Source organism: Perna viridis, chromosome 11 (genome assembly GCF_037379345.1).
Source record: "Perna viridis isolate PV_CMFRI_1.1 ecotype Kerala chromosome 11, ASM3737934v1, whole genome shotgun sequence".
Lineage (NCBI taxonomy): Eukaryota > Metazoa > Mollusca > Bivalvia > Mytilida > Mytilidae > Perna > Perna viridis.
In genome coordinates, this window is record NC_142455.1 from 23,102,224 (window position 1) to 23,128,622 (window position 26,399).

Sequence of the window (26,399 nt, forward strand, 5' to 3'; positions counted from 1 at the left end):
TGTTGCCAATCGTACATATGAAATTTCAAACAATGGTTTAAACAGACAGATATTTGTTCCTACACCTAAAATATTTAACCTTTCACTTTCAAACCATAATTCTAAGCTAGTGAGGACTCAGCTTGAAGAGTAGGGTCCGACACATTTGCTCACAAAGATGGAGGCATTACAGTTACTTCTCTACTATAAGTTGATGTATTAAAATGTTTTGAACAAATCAAATGACAAACTTGAAATGATCAACAATGCTTCTTTATTATGAAAAAAAAAAGGTATCAATAAAGTTAGGTATAATAACATGTATACAATATTCATATAACTCAAATAATAAATATACAGTGGATTCCACTAAATAGCATACCTGTTAATTGCATACAAACTCAAAGAATAAAAACATTTCCCACCTTATTCATGTAAATAAAAGAACAGTGTTCCAATGTCCCCTGCAAAAAAAAAGTGCAGAAAACTTTAATTTCACTGAAATTTTCTAAGTCCAAGGGCCATAACTTCCATTAAAAATAAACAACCCTAACCAAAGTTAAATTTAATCTGTAACTTCTTATAGTAAGACTACATAAAAAATATAAAATCAATTGGTAAAATCATTACAAAAAAAAGTGTGGAAAACGCAGATGGATGGATGGACAGCATTTCCATGTAGCTGGGGATATTAATTCTTCATACTTGCATAACATTGGACCAAAAATTAGAAAATTCCTCTTAATGGCATAAACATTTTTCAAAATTTACTCAAAAATGTACCTAAATGGCTAAAACAACAATACATCATTACTGAAATATCTCAGCTTTCTAAAGAACTTTGTTTTTACAACATTTTCTCTTTCTTTTGACTAGACACTATGGCAGGAATCTAATTAGGCATGGTAAAGAATATGTCCTGCTTAAACATTGAAAATATCAGGTATTTTCCCTTGAACTGATAATTTCTATTAATAGCATATTCCTTTTAATTGCATATTTTTTCCTGACAATGAAATAGGTTATGGGATTAACAGGAATCCACTGTACAAAATACAAAACATCATGTACACCCTGTGATAATAGTCAATAGTGGTGTACACTATCATATAAAAATAGTCTGGAAGTGTCTAATACCCTATTTAGTATCCTAAAGAGAACTTAACTACTTCAATTTTTAAACATGTATTTTGTCATTTACATACAGATGTGTCCTAGAAATTTTTGTTTTGTTTCTGACATCTGCTGCATCATTTTGTTACTTAAACAAATAGCCAACAGAAAATATCCAAAATCTATGACATAACTATATATAATAAACTAGAATATATACAAAAAATGTATTCATACAAGTATAATTTCTGAAGTACAGGTAAAGGTTACACACCATTAATTCAACCAATAAGTGTTTAATATATACACAAAAATAGCTTTGCACAAACTTTAATGCACTTCTGTTGTTGCTGTGGAAAAAGTGCACATTAAAATCTGCACAAATGAGCATGTTCTTAGCAAAGAATCATATCTTTATTTGTACATAAAATGCTCAGTGTAACATACCAAATGTAAATTTTTTTTATAAATTCTGTATTTGTATTTGTGAAATGTAGGGGAATTCTCTTTCTAATTTCATCTATTTGTCTTCTAGGAGCCAGTGTTGCACTGCAACTATGTTCTATTTTTAGAGTTATTAGTGTAAACATGCAGCTTTTAGGTGATATACAGTCTCTTCAGGTTAAACTAAAGGAGGAAGCCCCATAACACACTGAACATAGTAATTTTTACATTGGACCCTAGGAGAAGTGACATCAGAGGTGTGTTGCCTGAAGATCATTGTTTCAAAAGTGCACAGAGATTATTTATGTATATGAGCAAAAGTGAGATGAACAAATTCTACCTCCACCTAATTTTTTTTTAAATTAATATCACATGATTTCAAAAAAAGATTTCCAGTAACAGATATTATAACAAACACACTATATTGTAAAAATCATTAAAATCTTTATAATTTGTTTCTTTAACAATTTTTGAGCTAGAACATCCAACCAACATACACCAAACAATGAATATTTCACAACCTATGAACACTTTTTCATAATTACTGCAATAAGGGCAAAATAAAAAAAAAATTCCTAGAGATTCATCATGTTCATCTTGAAATTTGAATTTTTTTCAAAAGTTGTTTGGGAATTTTTTTCCAATTAGGTAAATTTCTTTAAATTTGACAGCATTTTTGACTAAATTGATAAGAAAATGAAAAAAAAAAGGGTGTAATCCCCAAATTTTGAGCAAATTGGATGAGAATCTAGGATTTTTTTTCAATTGTTGCCTAAGTTACTGTTTATTTTTTATTTGATGTTAAGTGATTTCACTAGATTGTCAATATTCTGTACAATCAGAGAACCAGGGTGTTCAGCGATGGGATCTTTTCCAGTTTCACAACATGCTGTGATTTTCTACAAATGAAAACATAATTTCTCATTGTTTAAGGTTTTTGTATAAATCATCCACTGATAGCAAGAAGAATACAACTTTACTCTAAATTATTCATTTGAAAAGAAATAAGAAAGCATTGTGATCACAATCTCATATATCCCACATATTGGACCCAAAAACAAGTTTTTGAAAAAAAATGATTATGTTCAAATGGCTCTAAACTGCTCTTGTTATTTCTGGGAAATTTGTTTAAGTAGCAGTCCGCCTAAAATTCAGACACTACCAATGGTGAAGTGATTCATGGTCAAGAAAAACCCACCAAACAAACGATGCTTTTTAGTCTACATATGCTATACTATCACATTACGATAATCATTTCTGCATACAGATCTGCACTTTATAGAAAATAATACATTTATCTCCCTCTAAAATCAACCAAATGAAGCCAAATCAAGAACGATAACTCTTGCAAAGAGCAAATTTCATGTACAATCTATATAATTTTTATCTCAAAAGCACAACAACCAAATGGAAAACTAAAACTGGTTACATGATCAGTTACTGTGTCTGAACAAGAAATAAAACTGAATTTGGTGTTTTTGACATACATGAATCACCTTGTCTTGATTTTTAGAAAGACTGCTACTTAAGTCCAAGGGTTGTTGTGTCTGTAAAAAAACAGCTGAGTGAGATGGGTGAAACTAGTTGCTAAACAATAATTACTCATATTCTACAAATAGCCATTCATAAAAATAATACACGTGATATAGTATACTTCAAAATTAAGCCTTTCAATCTCCATAACTCTAGATTGGAATTCAAAGAAAAATATAGGGAGCATCCAACCGTCAAGACATACATTTTTGAAAGAAAAACTATACAAACTCCTTAGTTATGACATATGTATGAACATATATTGGTGTGTTAAGGAACAAACCATTTCTTTCTGCATGGGAGTATTGGATACTTTGTTGAGTGAGAATAAATTGTTGCCTCAAATGCAAAAGGAATTTTCTTTCAGAAGCAGCAAAATTTTTGGGGCTAAAATTTGGAATATATTTTTTTTAAATTCCAGTCCCTCTTGCTATGTAATGGTTAAAACCTGATAATAAAAAATTGCTTTGTGTTCATTAATGACCAGAATATGATTTAACTCACAGAATCTAATGGAAGCCTTGCTAATACAGGTATTTTGGATTCATTTGCTAATAATTCTACTTCTGAATCTGGAAAAATCTGGGTTTCTTCCTACAAAACAACAACTTTAAGATTGTACCATATTATGATATTATTATAACTAAATGAGAAAATAATTTTCAAGGATAACTTTCAATGTAATTGCAGAATAATATTTACAATATCTGAATGCTCAAACAACAAAAAATGATAATCACAGGGTATTTTTAAAATACAATTATGGTAGCTCAGGTCATGCCATATCATGTTTTATGGAACCCTTAAAAAGATATGGACCAAGGCATATGATGAAGTTCTAGATCACTGTTAAGTGTTCCATAAAATATGATATTGTATACACTAAGCTGACGTAACTGTTTTAGAATTTCCCACTGAATTTCTAAATATCTTGGTATAACATATAATTTGGAGGAATCATTGTATGTAATTGTTTTTGGATGCCTTTTCATAAGTGAGCAAATACAGGCATTAACTAATTGATATTCACTATGATAATTTTGTTACCCAGTACATAAAACACTTTCATTGTGAATGCAAACAGCTGACATCAGCCATGAAATATCACTTGTAATCAAAATGTTAAGAGTGCAATATCACAATATGGGTGTGGCAGAAATACATCCTTTAAACGGATACTATAAAATAAGAAATGTAATAACATCATTTATTAACTCATTAGCAATTTTGAAGGATATCTAAGATGGGATTGTATAATCCCAAGCATTTTCATCAAAAAGATTTTCTTTTCTTGAGGGATTAAACATTCTTAAATATCTACTTCCCCTTTAAGCTATGCTTTTAAATGTATATCACTGACAGAAATTTATAAATTATAAACTGTTATCACAGAGGTATGTCACCTGTTGCACATGGTTGCTGTTATGTAGTGATGCTAATGCAACAACATACTGAATACTGATTGACCTCATTCATGTTAACCGAATCTGAAACTTAACATTCAAATCTAAAAAAACAGAGGAAATTTCTAAGTCAATAGAACTTGACTGTGGGAGCATGAAACAGATACTGAACTATGATGTGTTGATGATTTAGCAACTCCATACAAAATATTGTTGACTTTTCATATTAAATTAACCTTATCCGAAAACTTAGCATTAATATTTTAACCAGAACACTAACTCCTGAAAAGCAAATCCTCAGTCTTGCCTTGGGCAGCTTTCATGGCAGGCCAGACAATAAATAAAATAAGTACAAAAACTTACATCACAACAGGGACACACATAGGATCCCATATTGATGACTAAACCTAAAATCTTCAGACCCATCTTTTTACAGAATGTTATCTCCCTTTTCACTGTTGCTATAGAAACTGCTTGTGGTGTTGTCACAATAATGGCACCATCTGGCTTGACATTTTTTAGGATTTTGACTACTGTGAGATGTTCATCACTTGTGCCAGGTGGAGTATCTTGAAAATAAATAACATATTTTAGTTCATTGCAGAAGAATGAGTTGTTCCTATTGTTTAAAACATATTCACATGGTGTTTAATAATATACGAAAAAATTTGGTGAGGGTATTACCACACAGTTATTACTGTGTCAGATTCTTCAAAGCATATGTAGAAGGCTACTTCCTCTGATATTGCACTGCAGCTGGAAGCATCATTATCAATGTTTCAGGCAATTTCACTGTCAAATGGACTGTCAATTAATCATGATATTTATAGATTAATACATGGCGTTCTTAACATTGCCCTTGTTATCAGGCTGAGATCATGATGTCAGCCCCGAGGGCTTAACCATGAGGGACAGTATCAACCAAGGGCTGATAATAAGGGCAATCTAAAAAAGACCATGAATTAATCTTTTTATCACATATTTTTTTACCAGTAATGAATAATTTACCAATTTTTTCTTTTAAAGAAAGAAAGATCATAAAATACTAGCAAATAAAGTGCATGATCGGCAATTTCAACTGACAATATTACATCATATTAACTGTGAGTGTCACATATGTCACCAAAGAACAGGATAACATTTTTAACAGTTGTGTGGAAGTGAAATCTTTAAAGCTCATGAGAGGGCAAATATTGCCCTCATAAAATGTTATTGCCCTGAGGGAAATGCCTTTATTACATATCCTTGGGGAGAAAAGACATTAAGTCAAAGTAAGTCAAGCCTTTTTAACAGGGTCTTAAAGGTCAACAGGACTGATAATTTTAATATTGCCTTCAGTCAGGTTTTTTTTTTCAAACTGTGCACTGTTTGTTCAACATTCTATTTGTGAGGAAGAAATATTTCTGCCTATAAAATGTAACCTAACGATGCACACTTGGAAATAATCTGCTGTAGATGTAATTTCAGTGAACACTTTAGACATTAAGGTTACTTCTTCATAAACCAAAAAAATATACCAGGCTCACCTTCACAAAATTATTTTTTCCACTGTTGACTTTTATGGTAGAAGAAAAATAATTGGTCATCTATTACAGCCAGTAAAATAGTGAACTTTACGGAATAGAGATGGTCTTACCTTGATTAAATAACAATCACCTAATGGACTTCCTTGGACAATTGATGAAGAAATTTAAAGTTTCTATCAAACTAAATATAAGATTAAAATGCCCATGCCTTCTTAATTTTACGGTTAACAAACTATGGAAGATCATCAGGGATTGCCATCTAATCAAGGGAAGACCAACTCTACTCCCTGAAGCCTAGCTATATAACTGGTTGTAATACAATATTTAATTCAATTCTAATTAAAACTGAAGTAACATACCACAGATCATATAATCTAGCTTTCCCCAAAATGTATCTTTAAAGAATCTTTTTATCAATCCTGGAAATAAAGAACATCTATCAAAAGCCTGTAAGACAGTAAAACAGAGATGGTATTATGCTTTGTGGTTGTTTATACTCTTGACAGTTCAAGAATTTTTATCATTATATAGATAGCTGTGAATTATTGAATGTTCAGTGTTACAAATTTGATGATTCATATGTAAAATAAAATCTGTAATTTTTACTTTCAGACATTCCCCCATCAAAACCTCAACTTTTCTCTCATGACATAAACTTTATTTGATGTTAATGATGGTTTGGAATATCAATCCCCAAATCACAAAATTTAAAATTTATTGAAAATGAAAGTAATTTATTGAGAAAATCTATGAATAAAAACCTAATCAATCGTTTATTGAGAATATTCCTGCTGAGAATGCTGGGAGATTTAACTTGCCCATGGAACAAGTTCTGCGCAATCTTAAAATCTTAATGTTCTTTGAAATTGTAATTTTATTTTGGTTACTCACTCTTTCCAATTAATTATCCCATAACTATGCATGAATACTTATTTGTTTACATGTTGAAAGTAAATGCTTGAAATTAATTTTTTACACATGTGGTTAAATATGTTACTGTAAACATATTATTTTTTTGCAGTGTACTAATTTTCACTTTTTTAGATGTGAAAAATGATACCTGCAAAATGGATTTTAACATCATATAGCACTAGTAATCTTTTTAAAACTGCAAAAATTGATACCCATGAATATATCCATTTTTGACAGAATCCACGAAAATTAGCGACTTCAAAAACTTAAAACATTTACAGTACTTTGGGAGTGTTTTCAGGACTGAAAAAAAAAACTGGCTCATTTGTATGCCTCATTTATCTTAATTTATCAGTGCTCTCTTTAACAGGATTGCACCCCTCAATCTTTATCTTTTGATGGATCATTGGTTGAGTATATGATCAAAATGCACCAGGATGCACAATAACAACAACAAATGCTTTATTGTCAATTATGACGCCCAAAAATGAGCTGACCAATTAAACATTAATCAAAATGTACATATGATTAACATGATTTGAATGATTTTAGTAACACACAGAAAAGCTGAGTTACAACATTTTAGAGAAAGAGATATTTTAGATATTTTAAATAAAGAGAGTTCTCACTTACCTGGTATATACAATATCCCAAAGTTCCATTTGCATTGGGTGCAAACATTTTGAGTAATTGTCTAGAAACTTAATTTTTACAGAAACAATGAAGTTTTTTGACAACTTTGATCTTGACTGCAAACAAAAATCAATAGTATTTTCATATATCTGGTATGTAACTATATCCAAGAGTTCCATTTCATTCAAATGTAATTTTGAGTTATTGCCCGAAAACCTCAATTATACAGAAAAAATTGATTTTTTTTAGCCGCTGTGACCTTGACCTTCAACCAAGTTTTCCAAAAATCTGTAGGGATCTCACATACCTCGTATGTAATAATATCTGGAAGTCTGGTTTGAATCAGAAGTGAACTTTTTCAGTTGTCATCCGGAAACCTCAATTTTTCTGAATATTTATTTCATTTTTTTGACCACTGTGACCTTGACATTAAACAAAATTTCCCATAAATCCATAAGGATCTCACTTAAGTGGTATGTGACAATATCATTAAGTTTCCTTTAAACTGGATATGATCTTTTCCAGTCATAGTCTGGAAACCAATGTTGACGTCCCTTGCCGCCATCATCAAACCAATAGCTGAGTTAAACAACATTGCAACTCAGCTAAAAATAACATGTACTTCCCACTGTTAAGGGATTAAACGAAAGAGTAAGATTTTGTTTTGTGTAATTTATTGGTATTAAATCTTGCAACTATTTAAAATAACATCATTCAAAATTGGATCCAGAAATCATATTACTGTGTTTTAGGATTTTTCCAAAATTTAGGTTTCCACAGGAAAACTGCAAAATGAAGGTTAACTTTCCCACAATTAAAGTCTGCTTTCCAATCTTTACAAATCCTTTCAAAAATTTTAATTTTCTACTTTCCAATGGGAAAGTGGGGCACCATAAACAACTTTTTAACACCAAATTTGCCTGGTGACAGGAAAGTGGAATCCTAGAACAAACATGCTGAATAAATCCCTATCAAGATAAAAATATTATATATGTATATTGATTATAAATTCCAGTATAAACTCACCATTCACCAGGATACGTTTAGTGGCATGCAGACACACCTGTTTTTCTAGGTCCTCTGAACACAACTGAATCTCTATCTGACTGAAGTAATGACCCAACTGACATCACTTTAATATTGTTATGTGGTGACCTATAGTAACAGAAAAGTTATATTTAATTATTCAATATGACTTTAAAAGAGTCTTTCAGTCATCTTATTATCGTGGTATTCCTGTGAAATTTGAAGTATTACTGTAAAAGTAATAATTTTTGCTAATTTAGCAGTGGACAGAAAAGCGCAAAAAATAGTACCTGCGAAATTGATTTTTTCGTATTTGTTGTTGTATACAAGTAGTACCAAATCACATTATTGCATTTTTTTTAGACCAGAAATTTGAAGTTTCAAAAAAAAAATGATGTACTGAATTTTTTTTTCAACCTATTTTCTAACAACATACCAACAGATGTACTACACCGTATTTTCTTTCTTTCTTTACTCATCAACTAAATTAAAGACATCAATCTAATAATAGGGCTTTTAAGTCTCATTTTCAATTTATTTTTCTGTTTTAATATTCAAAACCGATGACCAATTTGTATTTAGTTTTTGACTTCCGAACATCAATATATATGATGCATAGTTATCAGAATTTTCGATTTTGTAATAATACCACACATTTTATAGTTTAGAAATAGTTAAGTGTCATATCATTATCATCATTTATACACTTTAGCAGCTTTTTTATTTGATAAGATTGCAGTTTACATTCAATAGAGAAACCACATCCTATGCTTTTAAGTGGGAGTTATTAAAAAATCCATTCTCCTGAATTCAAGGATCACTTGATGAGACTTACAAGCCCTATAACTGTCTCTTGTAATTAGAACACTACATGCAAGTTTCTGAATTCAATACTGAATACAGGGGTCACATCAGCATGATCAGCCATAAAGATTCACTAGATCTTTAACATATTTAATTTACAAATGCAGTGATCAAATGAAAAGAGCTGGTTTTAATTGAAATGACAATGAATACATGTAGAAAGCGACATTGCATCATTAGAGTTGGAGACATCTTTGTGAAGATAATGTACACAAGGAATCAATGAATAGATGTGGCATACTGTAAAGTTTTCCAGCCATATTCTGTATTGACAATAGGTTGTCCTTCAACTGACAACAGCTTTGGAGCACTTGGTCCACAAATATCTAAGTCTACCAAACCAACTTTATTGGCCTTTGAAGCCAACATCTGAGCCAACATACTTGCCACTGTTGACTTCCCAACTCCTGCAAGTAAACAAGATGTTACATGTTATGTCACACGAAGACCCCTCTACAATTTGTATCAAATTTAATTGTACAGTGAGCAAGAAGTAGATAAGCAGGCAGAGAAAGAAAAAGCAATATGATTATTTGCCAAATATAAAGCATTCCATCCAATAGAAACTGAAAAATTGTTTCAGGAAAGTGTAAAGAACAGACAGACAAGGTGACAGCAATATATAGCCTCCACTCTTACGAGTAGGAATATAAAAGGCTCATACACTCAGACATGATTTTTTTTTTAAATCAGACATTAACATTATATGTGACAAAAGGTTGTATAAACATTTCAATTGACAGATACCATGATGATTTAAGATGAAAAGAAAACACTGTGAGAACCCAGGTTATTTTCAATAACCTAGTATGAGAAAAAAAGAAATTGTGAGAACCCAGAAATTAAATTATAAGGAATATTTCTAATATTTTTAAAAAGGTTATATTCAATGACCTGGTTTGGGCCAGTTTCAAATTTTATAAAACACTTTGCAGTAAACTGCTGAAAACCAAGTTATTTGGTATAACCTGTTCATAAATTGGAAACATTCCTTAAATAAAATGCTAAACTTTTCCCATTAATTTCTACCACACATTGACCATTTGTACAAATTCATAAATCAAATCTGTGAATTATAACATATAGTTTACAAAAGTTTTAACTAATTATAACTACATATGTACAAGATGAGCTATTTAAAATTCATTAATAAACATTTTTTGTTTGACTTGAACATTCAGGTACATGTATCAAAGACAAATAGGTCAATGCAACATACCAGAACAAGTCCCAGCAAAATCACCAATTACAAATAAACAGCTGCCCCACGAGCACATGATATATCTTGTAAACAAAACATGATAAATGTTTTGAAAAAACACAGGGCTCTACAGGAAGTTATGCCAATGATATCCTGACTCATTCCTCATTCTTCCTCAATAAGAAGTTTATATACATGTGAGAGACCACAAAAATTGCTAACAACACGTTTTATATGATACTATATTGAAGCAAGAATTCTGATTAAGGGAGCAAAAAATTTTGCTTGTAAATACATCAATCGAAAATTTCAAAATTCAATAAAACAGGAAGTTGATAGAAGACAGAAACAAAAATTGTTATGAAATGCTTCAGCATTCATGGTTTAATGTTTTTTTTAAAAAAAATTCCCCAAATTGGTTCTTTCCTAGGGCTATTCCATCAATAAATGTACGGGAAGGTTGGAAGGCAATTTTTTGTGACCCAACTACCCATACATATTTTTTAAGATTAATGCACCTCCTGAATTCCCCTCACACAGTGCGAAATGTGAAAAAAACTTCTAAACAAAAAATCTCAATGAAAAATTCATTTACTCATAAACAAAATAAGGAGTCATCAAATTAATATATCTAACAAGTGTGGAAAGTTTTATGCAATAATCAAAAACAGTTTTTGAGATACAGCATGACATGTGAAACCCCCCTCCTTTTTAACTTGCAAAGTCCCTAACTGAAAAAGTTTTAATCTAATTTTCACCAAAAAGAATACAGACTGTTTGACCATCATAACAAACAACCATGATAAGTTTAAAGAAATTTGGATAAGTTGTTCTCAAGTTACGATGCAAGTCATGTGCAAAATTTAATCATAAATCATTCCCTGTTTTAGTTTCAAAGTCCTATAATTCAAAAAGTTTCAAACATCAAAGGGAATTATCTTTGCCAAAAATTATAATGAGGCATTCATTTCTAAAGGCCATTAACACACATCACCTATCTGTATATAAGTTTCAAAATAAGTAAATAATGAAAGCAAAAGTCCTTACAACTTTATTTGGATTAATACATTTTTGTATATGCATAGAAGCTTGATATTCTTATATATTCACTGTAAAAATTAATTAGAAAGACAAAATACTTCCTGTTCATAAAAAAAAAAATTATCATTACCTCCCTTTCCAGAAACTACTAGAATTTTATGCTTTATCACATTCATCCTGACATCAATGAGTTCTTGGTCTGGATCCACAGCACCTGAAAAGATTTTAAAAGGTAGGAAGCAAATTAGTGTTGGGTTTTTGTAAAGAATTTAAAAAAAGTACATTGCCTGAATACACCTCTATGCATGTTTATACATGCACAGTGTACATGTATTAAGCAATGTATAAGCTATATAAAAATAAAGTGATACTTTCACCACATGACTTCATCATTTTCCTCAAGTAGATCATGTTTTACTTTTAAAACTACATACGAAAATTATTTCTTTCTATTATTTGTTGATTAACACTTACCAAGAGATTGACATAATGCTTGTCCAGGACACCCTTCACACACATTGGCTCGTCCTGCTAATTCCTGTGACAAATAAATATTGTTGCTAAAATACATTTGTACATGCAGAAACTTAGTTTTAGATCAATGACATGCAATGTTTGTTAAATCCTGAAATGAAAAAGGTCACAAATCCCCAAACCATTGGACACATATCCCCTTAACTCTAATATCATTCCTCAGACCTGGGACTATAAAATACATTTGTAGTAAGATTAGTAATATCATGAACATAACTATTCTGCTCCAGCTAATGCCATGAGGGTTGATATCAAGATCCTAGGTTTAAAAAAACTGGAGGCTCTAACAAGCCTGAATCCCCCATTTGGAGTCATAAACAACGTTCTAATTTTTTGTAAACATAGCCATGTTTTTCTTGAATAAAAATTTCTAACGCAATACCTAAGAAACTGTCATATCAATTTTCATTAAATTCTGTCCAGTACATTGTAGTTTCAGAGGAGAAAATTTTGAAAGTAATGACATTAAATATAGCAAAAAGACATTGTAAGAGGGCAATAACGCCAACTTGGCTTAACATATAACAACTGATAGATGTTATCATTCTGAACACTTTAAGCCAAAAGAATTTCTCTAAACCTAATGGTTCTGGAGACATATGCCAAAATACTTGTCTGATCCCTAAGTTCTATTTTAAGTAATGGTGGCCATGTTTTTTGACAGATCAAAAATCCCCACATAAGTTCTATGTAAAATACCCTAAGGAACATTCATACTAAATTTGGTTCTAATTGGTCTAGTAGTTATAGAGGAGAAGAGTTTTGAAAAAATTATTAATGACAACAACAACAACAGATACCAAGTGATGGCAATTGGGCCAGGTGAGCCAGGCGTTCAATTCTACTTTAAAGTGTAAAAGATCCTGGACTCATTTTGCATTGTTATTGAAAGGTCCAAAAGAAGAAAGTGAAAGGTTCACAATTAAAGTGAATGTACAGTATTGTAGGTCCAGGACCTTGCTTTGGTGCTAATTTGAAACCCTGTGAGCTAAAAATGCAATTTTTTAATGATGGTTATTTAAAGACTGAAGACTGTTCACCATATATAAACCCAGTTTTGGACATCATTTAAAAATAAATAGTGTCGAATACAACAATCCTGAGCACAATAAGGACTACATGTACCGGTATCTGTTTTATAAACACTGAAAGTCATACTAATAAGCAAAGCACTGGAACTATTTAACACATGTAGCTGGAATGTTTTTTACTGTCAAGTATCCTCCTTGAAAATAATCTGTGATAATATATCACCATGGGATAAAATTTCACCTGGATAGTATATAGTCTAAATAGAATGTGACTATGTCTGATTACCATTGTGAGAAGCTAATTCATACTTAGCTTGCAGCTAAAACACTATCAGGTAGGGATTTTAACTGGACTTTTCCCCCCTTTCCAATGGTAAATGTGTATACATGTACATGTATATACAATATGTATATATATATGAAATACTTATTCCTTTCAGTTTTGTAGCTATTTGGCCTAAAAAACTGAAATAAACATCTCTTTTTAAATGTTATATTGTTTCACTTAAATAAATAGTAAGTTCTTGATTTTGTATTTAAAAATTGTAATATTCTATTCATCAATTGTACACTCAGGCAAATGTAGTGACAAGTAACAAACATTCCAGTTTTTACAGAACTGAATTTTACCCAAAATCAACAATTTTATGCATAAAATTGAAAATGTTGTGTTTGCTATACAAATATAGAATTTGCTTACTGTTAAAAGTTACCTGATAGTTGGAAATCAAGGTCCATGTAAGTTAAATCATGTTTTTTTTTCATGTCAGACCATTTTGAACAGATTTTTAGGTGTGTTTAATTGTGTAATATTTTTCCACAGTGGACCGATTTTGAAGGGGGACTGTTGTGATCACTTTAAAAAGTACTTTTACTCCACATTTTTTTACGCCTGTCCCCAGCCAGGAATTTTTGGCCTCTGTATGTCTTGTTTTGTTTTCACAAAATTACCCCCTTTTTTGTTACCCTTGTTTTACCGTTTTGGTAAACTAAAGGCCTAGTATCTCTTCTAAAAAATAGATAGAATAAAATTTCATGTTAAATCTGATATATTAATCCTTTAAAAGTGAATGTGACTTCATATTCAGTTATTTATTTAAATATATTGTCAAAATGACCCTAAAATACCAGATGTGGTTCAGTTTGGTGAAATTCGTCTGAATATAGCTGAAATATTGCTGCTCGGACGTTAAACCCCAACGAACAAAAAAAAAACCAGACAGTTTGGTGAATGATTCATATTTCTAAAAATAGCAATATTTTAGTCTTCATTGTTCAAAATCTGCACAGTGAATTTTCTTAAAAAATTGACAAATGATGCGCTACAGTTAGTGTGATATCATGCACAAATTTAAAGAAAATTGAATTATGGGAAAATTTTGGGGGTACTCCAGGTCTGCTACCTTAAGTAGTATTTGTAGACTAATATGTAGATTATTTATGAAGAAATATCAATTTCAAATTCATACAATTATGCCAATGAAATATAAAGTGATAGATTTACTAAGGCCATCATACAAAATTTCCTAGATTCTCATCCAACATTTTTCAAATTAGGAGTGGGACGGCAAATTTATTTTTTATATTTTTAAACCAATTTAAGTGGGTACACACATCACCTAAGGGAATTAAATGTAAAAATCAGCAAAATGTTTAATATATTGTGACATTCTGATATCAAACTCAAAGCACCTTAATGATCAAAAGTTTATTTGATGAAGCTGCGTGTACTACATGTATATGTTCATTGGAATTATTCCTGTGAAAGATGTGGTTAGAATTTCTTGAAATTTATATATTTTGCTTCTTTATTCAAAGTAAAAACTGAATAAAATTTAAAAAAAATTTAAATGAGCCAAATAAATTTTAGAGAAGATGTTAGGTAACTCCTTAAGTGAAAAATGATGTAAATTTGAAAGAAATTGACCTAAATTAGGAAAAAATCAAAATACTTTTTTTTGGGGAGAGTGGAAGAATTTGTTCAGGAGGGGATGAGAATCCAGTATTTCTTATTTTTGCCCTAATATACATGTACATTTTGTACTTAGCTACTACTAGATATCTAGATATACAAATATGTAATTTTTAACATAGGGCCATACAAGATTTTTTATGCATGAAATATTAATCTTCATTCCTTCATGTAACATGCATGTATAGAACTAAAGGGTTTCTTAAAGTTTAATTTTCACTATATGTGAAACATCCAATCCCTACTTGATTGTGTCTTAGCTCTCAGTCTCCTAGAGATGCATAATAAACATACGATTTAAAAAATATCTCAGCAAATATCATGATTATCTGGATTATATGGCTTGGTATCTTACACTCTACAATTAAAATTATTAACATTGCTTTTTTCAAATTACTACATGTATTTTGTTTCCTTTTCAAATGTTAATCTCATATAACTTTTAGCAGTCCTTATAATCATGAAGTTCTCTCAGAATTTTTTTTTAATCTGACATTTATACCCCACTAAGGGAGGTGACCAAACAAAATAAAAATTAACCTCCCAAGACAGAATAATTATTTTGCCTATTGTTGAGAACCTTAGCCAATACTGAAAATCAATCCAGCCATAGCTTTTAACGCCCAAACATTCTAAAGCCACAGTTCACAATGTTGGAGATTTGCCAATGTTTTATTTTTGTAACACATTTGGCAACAGACCTTACTTAATCATCCAATTTCTCATGACATCCCACCCCAATAGATGAAACACAATGTTTCCCTATATTACAATGATAGCAAATCAACGGACTGCAACACAGGTTCGAGGTCAGTTTGAGTTGAAAATAATCTTTTTGATGATTCAAATACATGTGTGGCATTGTATCTTAAAATTAAAGGGTTTCTTAAAGTTATTCAAAATCAATATAGCTGCAGAAGAGAAAATAATAAACTCTGCTTTTATAAAAGTTTATACAAATCAAATTGCAGACCTGCTTACATCAATGTCTGCAAATTTAAATCTGACAGATCCACAATTTGTAAATTTAGGATTAGTACTCACTCTCTTGGAATTGAGAGGGGTGCTACCAAAATATCCCAAAAAGTACACATATTTGCACTTCATGCAATACTTCACAAATTGAAGATGAAATGCATTTTTTCATACACTGTCCAGCCTATAAAGTAACCAGACAAGTTTTCATCAACAACTGTTAATTAAATCAAAATTACCAAGTTTAAAAATCAGAAGAATTAGAATGATAGCAATACAGGTGTATAAAAGAATAATCAAGGCAACCAAGGTTATAGCGGTAATCAAAAGAATGTATTCCAGGGACAAAGACCAGACATGGAAAACAGACATACACAAAGAACATACAGTAACTTAAAATCATACATACAAAGTAACAAAAGAAATGAGCAACTCAGACTCCACTAAAAACTGGGAGCATGGACCAGGTGCACCAGTAGGGTAAGCGTCCTCTGCTTTTCTAGAAACACCCCCCACCCCCCCCCCTCCCGAGTTGCTCATAAAAAGTCAAGTCCGGGGTAGACAAACGAGGAAAGGAAATATATGACCCGTTGAATACATCAGCTTTCATGGTGCGAGTTCATGATGACGACCACAAAACTTCTGTAGTGATGACTTCAATCTTGTAGCAACATAACCCTCTTCCAGAAGCCTATTTGTTAGAGTTCTAGCGCGATACAAAAAGTCTGCGCAGTTTCGGCAAGCTCTGGCATAACGTATGAGTTGTGATATGAACACTCCATACGCAGGTGCTGAAGGGATGTTGCCACAGATGAAAGGAAAGTTGACAATTCTGAATGAAAAGTCATCACTTTTGTCATAAAGTTTGGTCAATAGTTTTCCTTTACCATCGATTTCTAAGTGTAGGTCAAGATATGAGGCTGACTTCACAGTGTCTGTAGTATCTTTTATCTCAAATTCTTTTGGGTAGATGCAATGTATCAAATCCCGAAATTAGAATTGTTTAAAGATAATACGTCATCTATATAGCAGAAACTGAGATTGAAGGATCTAGCTAAACGAAATTCTTTCTTTCTGATCAGATCAGCTATAAAGTCAGCCTCATAAGAGTGAAGGAATAGGTCAGCAAGTAAATGAGCACAATTTGTTCCCATTGGAATGCCTACCGTTTGTTGAAAAACATGTCCACCACACTGGACAAATATGTTGTTGATTAAAAATTCCAGCATTTTGTAAACATCTTCCTCTGTATATTTGGAAGATGATTTGGAATTATCTCTTACAAAGCATGAAGAATCTCTACCAAGAACTATATATTTGTTTTTAAGTCGGGATTTTAACTGAGTATGGAGGATAGAAGTATACATTATTAATATACAGTGTCCATTATATCTACACGAACTAATTGAAATTAAAAAATGTAATTACTCTTTTAGAAATAACAACATAGCAGATGTTCCCTGGGTAAGGACAACTACCCATGGGCTACACTCTTTCAGATATGCAGGAGCCAAACTCTAGAACGAAATGCCGAATAAGATGAGGGAAGAAATGCCTTTGGGTCAGTTTAAAAGTTTGGTTGGTAATTGGGAGGGCAGTTCGTGTCAGTGTTCCTCCTGCAGATCTCAGTGAGTTGTAGATCATTTATTTATTTATCTTGTATACTCTGGCTTTTATATTTTGATGCATAACTTTTTATTTGTGTTTTAAATGCTTGATTTACTTCTAGTGCGTTATATAAAAGATATTGATTGAATGTTAGTCTATCTGCATTTTATGTTTGCTTTATATGCTTTAATTTTGCTTACAAATTGCTGTGCTAGAAAACATTATTTATTCTTTGCATGATGTGCTTACTGTTTTATGTGTTTATGTATTGTGCTTGTCATATACATGTATGTATGTCGGATAAAAGCTCTACAGAGCTTATGTTGTATTGTTATATGTATAAACAAATTTAAATAAATCTTTTAAATAAATAAATAAAAAACAAAGACAAAAGTTTCTTTTCGATAACAGAAAATATTAAACAGTAACTGTTGGATTATTCTAAAAGCCATAATTAATTGATTATATAAATAAATGTTTAACCTTGTCAATTAAATAAAGTATTAGATTAAGGCACCTCCAATAAGGTTATTATTACAACTGTCATTTTTGTATGTTTAGAAGCGTGTATGGCGTCATAACTATTTATTGTAAATGTGTTGTTTTTGTATGACAGGAGAAATTTCCAAATGGGAAATTGATGTTTGACACATGCACATAATTGGGATTTTGTCGAATTTGTTATAAAACCTCGGGAGACTCTCGCCGAAAGTGGGAAACTTATCACTTAGAATTATACTTAAAAATGTGGTACGTTTCATCGCTTCCTTGTGTTTATCATTTTGTTGGTATTCGACACTACCAGAAGATTTGCAAACACCACAAATTTAAAAAGTCGTGCATATGCAGTATCAGTGTGAATATAAGAAAATGTCTGTGTAACTGTTATGCATATTCATCAACATGTTGTGGCAAATAGTACCGATTCAGAGGGGCATTCCTCCAGTTTGGACATCTCATCAAAGCCCTGCAAAGTTGATCTTAAATTAGCAAGGTATGACTAAAGGATAGACTTTTGATTTTTTATTACCTGCATTTACTAAACTATTTGCATTTATCAATGGCTGAATGATTTGAGTCATTCAAGTGTGACCCTGCGAGCTTAACTAAAATCGTGGAATCTATAATTTCTCATTTATTATCGGACCAGAAAAATGGTTACAGAAAAATCACTCTTTTTTTCTTCAAGAAAATACTTCCGTTTAAAAAGTAAACAAATACACGTGCATGTTGTTTTCAGTGATGGACAAGGAACTTGGTGATCTCGTTGATATGAAAGACTTGCTATACATTAATAGTTTGATACAACAGACGGAAGAAAGTATGACACTCAAAGAAAAAGCATCAGAATTGGTAAAATGACATATTTTATTTTACATACAGTTATAAATATTGATATATTGCTCATTAACAACCCTTCTTTGGTAAATGTTTACCGTCAATATATCCACTAGAGCGCGATATAAAGGATTCTACAGAAACAACTTGTTCTGCATCCTTTTGGACCTACATCTTGAGTTTGACGAGATTGGTTATCTCAGCACTTAAGTCTCATAAGGCAGACTTCATTCATAACTTACATCAGAGACCAATGATGAAAGAGATAAGAAACTTGGTAATTAACCAGTTTATTGTTAAAATTATTATGCAATGGAAAATGAGATTCCCATACCTTTCCACTCATTTCTAAAACTACTTTTTCCCCTTTTGATGAAATGATCTGAATTTAAATGAATTGTAGCAGATGCCCAATAGACACAAAAATGGATTTAGTTCAATTACCTTTAAATACAAAAAATTGTGGTAGGTTAATTTGCAAAAAAAATAAATAAATGATAATTTTTAATTATTTTCATTTTCGTTAAAATTAGGGGGTAGGTAACTTGTTTTCAATACTTCTGTTTTGTTTTTGTTTTGGTAGAAGGAAAAATGTGGTACATGTATGAACATGAAGCTAGGATATTGTAGAAAAGGAAACTGAAGGTTTTATTTCGATATTCAGAATACATTTTAGGTGTGTTCATTTAAAGTCAAGCTGTTGTTTAAGTGAGTACGAGATCTCGTTCCCCGCTGTGTGAAAATGTGATATTTAAGTTAGTTGCAAATCTCTTTAATTACAGGCCCCGTGCAGGTCCGGGTGTTAAAAGAATAGGCCTGCAGCAGCGCTAAGCTTGTCTTATAAGGCGACTAAATAGTGCTCAGAAACCTAGCCGGGGGCTAGGCGCTCTGCCCACAGAGCGACTGGGATGTGTGCCCCAGGTGGTGGAATGGGGTACCCCTGGCTTGTTTCATGCTGGGGTTGTCAGGCCATAATACGGAAAACCTGACAGCAAACCATAGTGGTGCACCGTGTTGGGAAAGATGCCACGTTCCTCGCACGTTAAAGAACCCTGCTGTGGTATTCGATAGGAGTAGGAACCTTTGCGCTCCGCCACAGGAGGCTAAATTGCCCGACCTTACCCATCCCCCCTTTTTCCAGTGGCAATCAAATTTGTTGACCCTATTATCCTTGTGATCCATCCTTTCTTTTTTTCATTTCATGTTCATTTTATCATCCATTTCATGTTCATTGTCTGAATATAGCTGAAATATTGCTGCTCGGACGTTAAACCCCAACAAACAAACAAACAAACAAACTTTAATTACAGTCCTGTGCAGGTCCGGGTGTCAGAAGAATAGGCCTGCAGCAGTGCTAAGCTTGTCATAAAAGGCGACTAAATAGTGCTCAGAAACCTAGCCAGGGGCTAGGCGCTCTGCCCACAGAGCAACTGGGATGTGTGCCTTAGATGGTGGAATGGGGTACCCCTGGTGTGTTACATGCTGGGGTTGTCAGGCTATGGTGCGGAAAACCTGACCGCAGACCATGGTGGTGCACTGTGTTGTGGGAAAGATGTCACATTCCTTACACGGTAAAGAAGCCTGCTGTGGTATTCAATAGGAGTAGGAACCTTTGCGCTCTGCCACAGGAGGCTAAATTGCCTGACCCTACCCATCCCTCCCTTTTTCTTGTGGCAATCGGAATTTGTCAACCCTATTATCCTTGTGTCCCATCCCTTTTTTCATTTCACCATCATCACTTCATGTTCATTTTGTCATCCCTCTTATGTTCATCGCCTGAATATAGTTGAAATATTGCTGCTCAGGCGTTAAATCCCAACAAACAAACAAACAAACTTTAATTACAGGTCTATGCTTCCATATACTAGTACTCCACAAGACAAAAGGAATTAAATTTGACACAGGCATTCAATTATTTGCAGCTTCTGTTTTGAAATGTTATGTTCTATCACTATATACACTAAATCCTGAAGTTATATTGTTAATTTTATTAAATAATATTCATTGTTCTAAGTCATAGTGAGGACAATAAAGAAGAAAGTGTTCTTCATTTTTTGTACATGTATTTATTTGGTAAATGTCTGTTTGTCATCAAGAACTCACTGATGTCAGCTTCCTACAGCATTTACATGCACATGTATCTTGACCTTCACCTCAAAACTGACAAAATGGGAAAGCAGATTTAATCTGTAAACTTAACTAAGACTTATGCATTGACTTTTAATTTCTTCAATGAGGCTAATAAGTTTCATTCTCCATTTAGAATCCAGGTTCATTCGCCCCATTTCTTTTTTCCTGTTAAAAACTCAAAGATTTCAATCAAATTTTTTGGGAAAATATGGAAAATACCTCACAGGAATACCAACTGAGCTTGCTCTGAAAACTAGCTGGGAAGGGTCAATTTCTAGGTATAATGATAACATTTTAATGCATTTTTAAAAACAACTGCCAATAATTTACTCTGTCTTCTTTCTTTCAGATTGATATTGTTAGTGAAGATTCTTATGTGAATTTTGCCATTGCTGGAGAACTGAAATCAATTTTATGTAGATATAGTTCAAAGGTACATGTACAATATAATTAGTTAATTACTTTCTCAAAGCAAATTGTGCAGTTATGCAGTAAAGTATAATAACATATACATGTGAATGGAAGTAAGTACATGTATTTATAACCTCACTGACTCAACGAGTGTATGGTACATGTGTATATTTACCTTGTTAGTCTGTCATTGATCCTCTATCCAGCTGTCAGAATTTCAATGAAACTTTCTTGACTCCCTATAGATGGATTGATTTCAAAGTTTGTACATGTGAGTGGCTTTATTTATATGGTACATACATTGTAAGTGATTTTATTAGCTATCCAATATCTGTTTCTTGCTTTGTGAGGCTTTTTACATTTTTCAGTATATAAAATAAGTGGGTATATCTATGTAGCATGACAACATATGCAACTTCATGTTTTAATCTATTTCAGACTGACCTTGAAGTGTCTTTAAAATGGTTGATAGACAAGCTTACAACAGAACATTCTTTTTGGATGAAGAATAGAGTTCTGACTTGTTTAAATAAAACTTTCTCCAACAGAACATACAGGAAGATTGAACACAAGAACACAATTCTTTATTATTTAACCAAACATTGGAGCAGAATAATTTCTTCTTCTATTGATTCACATATTTATATGAATCAGGAAAATTTAACAGAAAAAGATGTATTTCTGTTTGAAACTGTAAGACTTTGGAGGAAAATTGTAAAACAAATTTGTGCCACTAAAGAAGATGATAGATATGACCTTTTAAGGGAGATAACTGTAAATTTTAGTACAATTTTAGACATTATGGTAAAATCAAAATACCCTCTTTTTTCAAGGAATGTATTACAATTGGTCAACACTGCTTTGCCATACAGTGATTTATCTCCCTTACTTAAAATCCATCAAAGTTTTATAGATTGTGCCAATTTAATCTTGACATTTTTGCAAAAACATGGATTCTATGCTTTACCTATAGGAGAAGAATCTGGTTTTATTGGACCTAATAAGTCAACCTGGTTTTTGGATGGAACTCAGCTGAGGCTGGTTGTGATACTGACTCTAAAATCTGTAGCAATTGTATCTAAGAATTTACAAGAAACACAAAGAACAAACTTGAAGGGTGAGGATAGCAGTTACAATTGTTTGTTCGGCAAACATTATAAAAAATTTTTCCCTGCAAAAAACATGGTCATATGATCACGAGACTTAAACTGGTAAATGTCATACCATGAACTGTTTTAGTCAGCTTGAGGTCCATGCGAGCTTGCTTATGCCTTTATCACATGTAATTGTATGTGTGTGAAACAATTTACTTAACCACATGAAAATCACTTAACTGATTTTGTTTTAACCAATTTATGTGAAAAACTTACAAATGATTGATTTCTCTTGATTGATGGCCACCTTAGGCTATCAAAGCTTCTGATTGATAATTTTCAAAAACTTAAACTGCACCCAAATGATCAAATGATGGCAATGGCATCTACAAATTATTCTTTTTTGTGCTCACATGAGGTGATTACTGTATGCTTTCGACTAGGTAAAATACATTTTTGGTTTTTTTCTTAGGTTTTTATTACTTATCAAATGATGCATTTTAATTTCCATAGCTTTACCTTTTAGAGACCCCATCAACTGTAGACCAGTGTATCAAATGCCTGTGTGATTTGGACCAGTTTATGAAATCCATAAATTTTAAAAGACCTGTATTAGGCTGCTTAAGTTTTGAAGATAATTGGATTCCTGCACTATTTTGTGACCAGGATGATATGTGGATAGAATCCCTGCTAACTTTATTAGATATTTATAAAAACCTTGATGACAAAAGGTAAGTACAGCTTTACATGTATAGAGAGGTAAATCATAAATAAATATTTTTAGGGGCTTCGGGTGCAATTTCTTTACCACAACAAATGCACTAAGTGTTAGTATTTGTAAGAATCTGACAAAATGGGAAATCAGAAACATGCATGTCAAAACCCCACCAATCTGACAATATAATTTCACTCAAGGGTGCTTTCTTTGTTTGGAAAAAACTATTATTTGATCTCTGCATTGCTGGATTTGCTCAATATCTTTTCAATAGAATGTAAGAAAAATGAAGCATTTGACAGACTTATCTGCCCTTGGAATGTTCATTTTCAGTGCATTTCTATGATATTATTACTCAATTTTCCAACATGAAATGGAAAATTTTGTCAATTTTCCATGATTCTGATGGTCCAAATAGTCAAATTACACTTTCAAAATGGTGGGTTTTGTCATACCATGTTTCACACACTGCCTGATTCTTACAGAGACTGACACTTTAAAATTAAACAACTGTTCATTGAATTTGGTTCAAATTTGAGGAGAACAATAAACAGAGAAAGGAATAGGTACTGTAAAATTACTTAAATTTCTGGATACCAATTTTCGTGGATTAGGGAAGAAACACAAGTTCATGGATTCTTTTATTCGTGGTTATGAGGTTTTCTGTATACACATCAATGGACATCTTCTTTTTGTTGGGAACTAAATTTTGTGGTTTTGCCTACCCACGAAAACCAAGAAAATTGGTACCCCGTGAACTACATATGTATAGTACTTTAACAGTATGGTGAAAGTAGCAAATGCATCAGTACATCTTATTAGTCATCTCAAGTGAAGAGGAAAAAGGAGTTTTAATCCTTGGCAAGTGATAGAATGGCAATCAATGTTATAATGATGTACCAGACCGCAGAGCATAATGAGACAAATATTTTTCAAGAAAATAGATGCATAGACCACAAATTACACATAGCAAAAGGAAGAAAACTACATTTTTAGAGTTTTGTCAGAACCTGATCACTTACATTGTAGAGATATTCTAGTAACATACCAGTGAATTAAAATTTTCTTAGCAGAAATGTCCCGATGTAATATAATTTACAATTGGCACTTAGATTTGTTAATGTATTAATTTTCACAGTGTACTAATTTTCGCTATTTTTGAGATGGATAGAAAACCACGAAAAAGTAGTACCTGCGAAATGGATTTGTTAACACTATATATCACTAACCATTTTTGATACTGCAAAAATCTATACCCATAAATACGTTCATTTGACAGAATCTGTGAAAATTGGCAACCACGAAAAATTAATATGTTTATAGTACTCTGATTGGGTCACAAAAATTTGTATAGATTTTCACACAAAATTAGCACAAGGACAAATATAAAAAAATAGTTTTTTTTATAGTATACAGTTTTAATACTTATTGAAATTAACCAATACAGTTCTAATAAGCAATTTTCTCTATTTTACTATTTTATTGTATTATTTTGACAATTAAATATATTTTCAGTGATTTTAAACGCCTGGCAGAACTGAATGCAATACTCAACCCACACAGACAGTTTATTTACTTCTTAAAAGCTATGGAGTTTGATGAATCCCTATTGATTGATCTGATTACCTCCCCTGAAACATGTTTTTTGTTGTATTTTTCTCGCTACTTGAAATGTGTACATACACAGTGGTATGTGTTTAGAAGTATTACAAATAGAATTGAAACAAGGATGCTCAGCACTAAAACAATTGACCTTAAAAGAGTAAGAGGTGAAAATGATTGCCATAAACAGGGTTGTAGCAGCAACCTAAAGAAAAAATCAAAATATTCAAGGAATTGCAAATTAAAGCAGCAGACTGAGCCAAAGTTGGGAAACCAGTATAAAAATGAGGAAAGAGATCTAGATTTGAGTAATAATACCAATAGTGGGTCTGAAGTTGTTATGAGCAGTGTCGTCTCTAGTGGTCTAATGCTTGTAGGACTATATGACTCAGATAGTAATAGTGAAGATGCTGAAATAGATTATGGTGGTTCAAGGGAGATAACTGAAACAAGCAATACATCCATAACTCATTATGAGAGTTATGAACCTGATGATATTGAACAATTGGACATAACTCTTAATCATGCTGAAACAATTGATATGTCTGGGCATTATGAAATTACCTCTTTTACCACACTTAATCAAAATAAGAAGAATCATTACGTTATAGACCATATGGAGATAGGAGAAACTTCTGAAAAATCACAGTTTATCAGAGTTTCCAGGTGTGATAATCTGCTAGATTCCATGATGGCATGCATTATCAGACTAAGAATCAAAGTGGAAAAACTAAGGCTGTCAGGGCTTTTCCCTTATAATCCAGAACCATTAATCGCTAATATCCAGAGAGTTGAAGAGCTGTACGAGAACAGCTGATATCAGAACCACTTTTATACATTATTTGTAGTACATTTTCTTGAAGATAAAATTTAGTACAATAGAAACTATTTTGTTCTCAGTTTTAAGGGTTTACAGCAAGTAATATAGTGAACTTCTGGAGATGAGTTCGTTTTCCCTTGATTGAATGTACATTACCTGATGCAATGTCTTTGATAGTTCACTCTTCGATTAACATAGAGATTTAAACTTTCTGTCATTTCACAAGTATTTTAATCTCAGTTTGATAGAAAGTTTTCAATCTATTTTTCAATATTGTCTAGTTAACTACCTCAAGGGGTTCTTCAGGTTATTGTCATTTTATCAAAGAAAGACCAAATCTGTTTGCTGAAGTTAACTATAGCATTCACTGTAATATGATTACTCCAATCATGACATTTGTTACTAAATGATACATTTATTTCACAATAAGGATAAGAAATTCCAGGTGTATCAATAACTTTAAAATCCCTCATAGTAATAAAAATGTTTACCCA

The 26,399-nt window shown here is 32.0% G+C and overlaps 2 protein-coding genes across 7 annotated transcripts; one reads left to right on the top strand and one right to left on the bottom strand.

The window, feature by feature from the left end:
* Positions 1-230: 230 nt before the first annotated feature.
* LOC148603411 (cytosolic Fe-S cluster assembly factor nubp1-like) lies at positions 231-18,791 on the bottom strand. Its single transcript, XM_088552991.1, has 9 exons — positions 18,718-18,791; positions 12,150-12,213; positions 11,806-11,889; positions 9,675-9,840; positions 8,607-8,698; positions 6,358-6,417; positions 4,836-5,041; positions 3,574-3,663; positions 231-2,435 (listed from the first exon to the last, which is right to left on the bottom strand). The coding sequence occupies exons 1-9, from the start codon at positions 18,748-18,750 to the stop codon at positions 2,328-2,330; spliced, it is 903 nt and encodes a 300-aa protein (XP_088409117.1). The 5' UTR covers positions 18,751-18,791; the 3' UTR covers positions 231-2,327.
* LOC148603412 (uncharacterized) lies at positions 11,817-25,970 on the top strand. Of its 6 annotated transcripts, XM_088552976.1 has the most exons (8): positions 11,866-11,907; positions 17,624-17,651; positions 18,412-18,789; positions 19,036-19,148; positions 21,613-21,696; positions 22,113-22,791; positions 23,295-23,499; positions 24,999-25,970. In XM_088552976.1, exons 4-8 carry the CDS (start codon positions 19,038-19,040, stop codon positions 25,900-25,902), a joined length of 1,983 nt encoding a protein of 660 aa, XP_088409102.1. In that variant the 5' UTR covers positions 11,866-11,907; positions 17,624-17,651; positions 18,412-18,789; positions 19,036-19,037; the 3' UTR covers positions 25,903-25,970. The 6 variants fall into 6 exon arrangements, with proteins under 6 accessions (XP_088409105.1, XP_088409104.1, XP_088409102.1 ...); XM_088552977.1 differs by lacking the exon at positions 19,036-19,148; XM_088552978.1 differs by lacking the exons at positions 18,412-18,789; positions 19,036-19,148 and having other exon boundaries at positions 11,826-11,907.
* Positions 25,971-26,399: the final 429 nt, after the last annotated feature.

Bases quoted from the DNA above. Each gene is read 5' to 3' on its own strand.
- LOC148603411 (XM_088552991.1), bottom strand. From the start codon at position 18,750: ATGTCCAAACTGGAGGAATGCCCCTCTGAATCG. The intron at 8,699-9,674 runs GTATGCCACATC...CTGTTACTATAG, and splicing joins TATGGCTGGAAAACTTTACA to GTCACCACATAACAATATTA. The intron at 6,418-8,606 runs GTGTGTCTGCAT...CTTTATTTCCAG, and splicing joins CAGAGGACCTAGAAAAACAG to GATTGATAAAAAGATTCTTT.
- LOC148603412 (XM_088552975.1), top strand. From the start codon at position 19,023: ATGTTGTTTTCAGTGATGGACAAGGAACTTGGTGATCTCGTTGATATG. The intron at 22,792-23,294 runs GTGAGGATAGCA...TTTACCTTTTAG, and splicing joins ACAAAGAACAAACTTGAAGG to AGACCCCATCAACTGTAGAC. The intron at 23,500-24,998 runs GTAAGTACAGCT...ATATATTTTCAG, and splicing joins AAAAACCTTGATGACAAAAG to TGATTTTAAACGCCTGGCAG.